At 37.0% G+C, this 6,000-nt stretch overlaps 1 protein-coding gene across 1 annotated transcript in view; it reads right to left on the reverse strand.

The window, feature by feature from the left end:
• The window catches only part of LOC121293076 (epiphycan-like), a 38,560-nt gene extending 33,527 nt beyond the window's left edge, over positions 1 to 5,033 (reverse strand). Inside the window, exon 1 of the mRNA XM_041215671.1 lies at positions 4,827 to 5,033. Within this exon, the coding sequence (XP_041071605.1) occupies positions 4,827 to 5,033 (207 nt within the window). The remainder of the gene's footprint in view (positions 1 to 4,826) is intronic.
• Between the last annotated feature and the right edge of the window lie 967 nt (positions 5,034 to 6,000).

Raw genomic sequence — 6,000 nt, forward strand, 5'->3', positions numbered from 1 at the left:
TAACTTCAATAACAAGATAAAATTGGTCTTGACTTGGATACTTATACAAGACTAGATTATTTAAGAAAACCAAACTATAAACTTCTAAAGTTTCTAAACTATAAAGTATAAATTTCTAAAACTTTAGTCAAGTATTTTAAGCACGTGGTTCATGATGCTACTACATCAAGCCAGGCTGTGTGTTCTCACAAACTGCAACAAAATTAATGACCACATAAAGTAGTTTAGTAATGACAGGGCAGGGATAAATATTGACCAGGACCCCCTAATAGGGATTTTATACATCCACCTGAGAGGACAGATGGAGCATTAGTTTATCATCCAAATGATTCTCTCGGTAGTGCACTGAAGTGGCAGCCTACATTCTACACTTAAAACTGGAGAATGGGACTTGAACCATTGATCTTCTGAGACAGAGTTGTGGGTGAGAGTGGTGGGGGTGCTAGCACTAAGTTAAAGCATGCTTTTTGTTGATAAGAATACGAGTTAGTTTAATTTCAGCAATTCCAAGCACTATAAGAATCAGACTTGGAAGCTTCCCACATCCATTGATGCATGAAACAGACAAAACACATACTGTTTCCATGGCTAGTTTTTCCTGGAGTAGGTTGCCAAAGGCTATAGCTTGAGGGGCACCACTCTACATCAAGCCCAGCGGTTTAGGAGACTCTCCTGCTCTTACTGCCTGCCCCAGGCATATTGTAAGGATTTGCAGGTTGATAATCAACCTGTTTAACCAGGTTATGAACACACCTTCCTTGGCCATCAAATCCTGGTTTAGGACTCAAACCTAGAGCTTCTGGCTTACAGGCAGGGACTCAACCCACAAGACCAGCTTCCTCACCATGACAGGTAAATAATGAATCAATGAAAGTGATTGTTGCTGAAATGCAGTGTGGTGCATTTGCATGTACCGGAAGCTACATACACGCAGCCCTGTTTTTTACAGACAGAAAGAACATGCACACACATTATGCCCGGTTCAGCTAAACAACACAAGTGAAAGCCATTCGCTGGTTCATTCCGCAAGGCAATGTCTTGACTAATTGGAGTCAAGCTGCCTGGTTTAAATTTGAAGCAATGTTTGACAGTTAACTGTCAGTCACTATCAACTGGTGCATTCTCCATGGCGATGTCTTTACCAATCAGAGTCCACTTGCCAACCAATCAGCACTCTCTTCTCATTACAGTATAAATTTGCTATCTCCCCTAACATTGGCATTTTCTTACGAGTTGTCCTGATGAGGCAAGACAAAAAGCTTCAACAAAAAATGTCTCTTTTTTTCAACAATACTCAAGTTCTGTACTAGCAAATGACTATCAGTGATTTTATCACTCTTCAATTATACAATGAATGCTTGTTGGAAGGCTGTGGTTTATGAGAAAAAGCACACTGAGTGGTGTCAGTCACACAGTTCACCAACATTGCAGGACCATATTCTTTATATTATACAGATCTGCTTTTATTTTAAAAATCACACTTGTTCCCAACCCTTTGCAAAACTGGTACATACAATAAATATTGATTTATTTTTAATTTAATTGAATGATTTTCTATTAGTGTGCCACCAGTTTTGAGGAGCACCTAGCATAGTTAGCGGGTGATACATTTGGTATGGGCTGAGGTGATTTAGTTCTGCTCATTGTTACAGTGTCAGTTTGAGACTGGAGCTTGGAGGGTGAAGTTGCACGAGGGGATGTGGTGCCATTGTGGGTGTGGATATTTTTGAGGAAGCGTTTTTGAAATTTCAACACACTTTAATTGAAAGGTGAGTTATCAAGTAAGAAAGAAAACACTTTCAAAACTTTTTATCCCCCTATTTTCAAACTATGTCAAAATTAATAATAAATTGGTGTGGACTTTTGTATTAATCTTCAGTCGGTTTCATTTCAGCTTTGCAACGTGAATTAATATTGGTTAAAGCATTGATATTAAATTCCCTTTTGTGCTATTTTAATAGAATTGTTAATCTGTTTTAAGTTAAACAACTGTTGTGACAATAATACAGTCAGCAAAATGAAACCAACATGTTAATCAGTGTACTAAAAGTAGAACAGAGAGAAATTCAGAATGTATTTGTGCCATTAGACTGCTTCGGTAGGTGTTTATGTTAAATGTCCCACCCGTGTCTGCAGGGTTAAAAATAATAATATAAAAGCAAAATACTGCGGATGCTGGAAATCTGAAACAAAAACAAAAAATGCTGGAAAAACTCAGCAGGTCTGACAGCATCTGTGGAGAGAAAGACAGAGTTAACATTTTGAGTCCATATGACTTCTTCAGTTGTGTTAGAAATAATAATGTTTCATTAGGATCAGTGGTTTCTAAGTTTGAAACATTTTGTGGCATTTTGCTCTGTCTTATATAGGGTGTGTCAGCCTTGGCAAACATGCAGTAAATTCTTGTCTATACATCAAAAAGTTATGAGTTCAGATTCCACTTCAGTACAGAAAGCTAGACTGACACTCCAGTTCCGTATGGAGGAAGTGCTGCCCAGTTGGAGGTGTTGCTTTTTGTTTGGAAAGCTAAACTGAGGCTCTGTTTGCCTTCTCAGGTGAACGGAAAAGGTCCTATTGGGTAATTTCAAAGAGCACAAGAGTTGTCTCTGGTGTCCTGATCAATGCTTACCCCACAATCAACACCCAAAACAAATTACCGGGTCATTATTATGTTGCTAGTTTTATGCAAATTCGCTGCCACATTTTTTACATTGCAACAGTGACTGCATTTCAAAAGTATTTTACGATTGTACTGTTGCAGAGAGCCAGCATGGACATAATGGGCCAATTGGCATCCTTCTGTGTTGTAACCATTTTATGATTCTGCTTAATTGGTTGTTAAGTGCTTTGGAACATCCTGAGATCACAAAAGGCACTATGAAAATGCAAATCCTTTTTGTTATTAGTCATGCGCTTGGTCAGGTTTACAAAGTTTATAATTTATAATGTTTTTGCTCTAGAAAGTTATTGTGTTTCTCAACATACAAGATTAGCGAAAGGGGAATTGTCACTGTCATTTAGTTTGTTGAATTTGATGTTTGAGGCCCAATGGTTTATCATTTTGTTGGTTTGTTTTCAAAGTTTATAATTTCCCACTACATTGGTGACTTTGTTCTGTCTCATAGATTGTGTCTTAGCTCAGGTTTTGGATTTGGACTGCTTACAGTGATGTTAAAAAGGAATGTCAGTATGATTTGTGGTCATCTTGTTATATAGGAAGAAACTTGGACCCTATAATTCATTTATTAGTAAAATATGACCTCTTATCATGCCATATTTTGGTATGGAATGTGTTGCAGAGCAAGCCTCAAATGATGGAAGACTGGTATAGTGATTTGTTGATTCTCTGATGTATGTATGTTTGTTTGAGTGGCTGAGTTGTTCCTAGAAATAGTGTTTTCCTTGATAGCCGGAGAATCTTCCTGCCATTTCTCGTTATTTAATCCCAGTCCCCATTGATTCAGGATTTCAAATATATGCAAATTTGAAAGTTTACATGTTTTTTTTACATCGTAATAGTGATAATGCCTTGGAGTTTTACATATTATGTGAAGAGCACAATAAGAGACAGAATCATTTAAATTTATTAGTCATGTTGTTCTGAGTGTACTCAGCATCACTATGTTCCGACTACAATTGCATAAATATCTTTGCAAATGAATATTGCCACCTAATGTTGATCCATGTTAACAGAAGTTGCAGTGCTTGCCAATGAGAGTGTAATCATGGTCATGTTTATTGCACAAGTTAGAATATTTTATAATTGAGTTTCAAAAATAATCATAAACACTTCTTTTGATATAATTTTGTTTTGCTTGGAACAACCTACAACATGGAAGCACCAAGCACTCTATTTCTCCACCCCAAGATGACATTTCTAAGCTATAATCTATAGTTTATCAAACATCCCATGCAGCCACCTGTCAGAAGTGAATGGCTCATTTTAACTTTTTTTTCTGATACATATGCATGATAAACTTTCACTATTTTCCAGTGTGTCCGTAACTGTAGGAGTTTGGGTTGGGCATGGTTAATTGACAGCCTGTAAGGCAGGGACGTCTGACTGTCTGTAATTCCTGGACTCTACATGGGCTGTGAACTGAACTCTGCCGCCTTTGGCTCATTAGCATTGAGTCCCATCATGCTGGTCATAAAGGTCGCATTCCAGAACCAAACTGTTGAAATCAGGCTTGTAGTTAAGGCAAGCACAAGAGTCAGCAATCTACTCAGTTTGTTAGGAAAAGTTTCTGAAATAACATAACGGTTAAACGTGACACTAATAGTCTACAATTATTTGTACAGTGTATTATATAATTGTTCAAAAGTGCCATTGCTATCTAAATGGTCCAAAATAGTTGCTGGGCAGTAGTACCGTCACATGTTATAGTATTTACTTTTCTATGACATCATGGCTATTTGTTTATCGTGAATGAAAAAAATAATTCCATCATTCCCACACAATATATTCACAGGAGTTAGTAAGACACAGTTCTACATGACATTCTAGGAGAAATGTGATTCAATAGTTGAGACTAGCCTTTAACACTGAATGGCTCATCTGGTCTAACCATCTATCCCTTAGGGGATGCATAACCACTGGAACCGAGGCAAGCTTATAAACAACACCAACACAGGACAATTTATAAAATATTTCCTACAAGTTATTGCCAATATCAGTCTCAAGAAAAGGTATATTTATTAGATACAGTGACAAAGCCCTCTTATTGCATAACATATTTTAGTTAAAATTGTTGAACTTAATGTTTTTCAAAGTTAAAAAGAGCATGCAACAGATCATTTGGCCTTGGAAAAGTTAAAACCATTACCAGTGGGTCGTTAATAATCAGCTCGTCCTCATTGTTATAGAAATTCCCTGGATCCTGATTCACATAATCAAGTTCTTCAAAATGATCATCAGGTAATAATTGTATCTGTTTCAATTTCTTTGCTTTCTCCTCATTCTTCATAGGGGCAGCAAAAACAGCCTCCAAGATTAAAAGTCCCAACAATACTACAGAAGCAAAGGTCTTCATTCTTCAATTCTTGGAGAGATAAAGAAACAGTTCCGTTAATTCTTCTGAGAATGGCACTGCTCTTTTTGCATTAAGTTACAGGAATAATGGATCTGTTCTTAACTTGTGCAGTCAAAAATAATCTTCTCAGTTCCTCCTGGGGTATCTAGATTATGATCTTGTGATAATAAAATGGTTAATCTTCACAATTATATAAAACAAAGATATGTTTGCCTAATATATAGAACTCATCTAATACAGAGCAAGTATAATTCGAGGGTTGTTTCTTCAATAAAGCTACTTCCATCTCAAATAACACCTTCTTGTATATATGCATAACAAATTATATTCAGCTAATGCAGGCTGGCAATTCTTTCATTGCATTTCTGTTTACAGACAGGGTTTCCCATATGAAAGCAGGTCTGTGTATGGCATTCCTCTCATCACAACCATATGAAATTCCTCTGGGAGCAGAGGATTGCCGTGCAACCCATGGCTTTCACACTGGTTTCCTTTTCAGGCTTCTTCACATAAACTCTTCAGCCAAAAGGGTAAAATATTGAGACAGACGAGTTACAAGTGAAGCCTTGTGACTCTTATTAGCCAAAATACTTAATGTGGCTCAAAGGCTCAAGACGGAATCAAGCTAACACCTCAACATCTGCCATCAAGTTGACTCTTATTTTAATGAACAGTTTAGGCTAACCTCAGATTCAGAAATAGCTTCTCTTTTTGGATGTGAATAAAATGGGAGGAGATGATCAGTGATTTCAAAACCTTTACCATTTTTCACGGAAGCATTGGTTTGTCTCACGTTACAGATTTTGCAAATTAAGAGTTGTGATAATTAATGTTTCGAAGGCAAGCTTACTTTCAATCTTACTTTGTATGACTGTCAGTATCTATCTGGGTCTTATTTAACTTGGCTGAATGAAGCTCCTGGCATTCTCCCTTTAGCTCAAAAGGTAGAACAGTTTGGTCTTTGTTA

The sequence above is a fragment of the Carcharodon carcharias genome, chromosome 21 (assembly GCF_017639515.1).
Source record: "Carcharodon carcharias isolate sCarCar2 chromosome 21, sCarCar2.pri, whole genome shotgun sequence".
NCBI lineage: Eukaryota > Metazoa > Chordata > Chondrichthyes > Lamniformes > Lamnidae > Carcharodon > Carcharodon carcharias.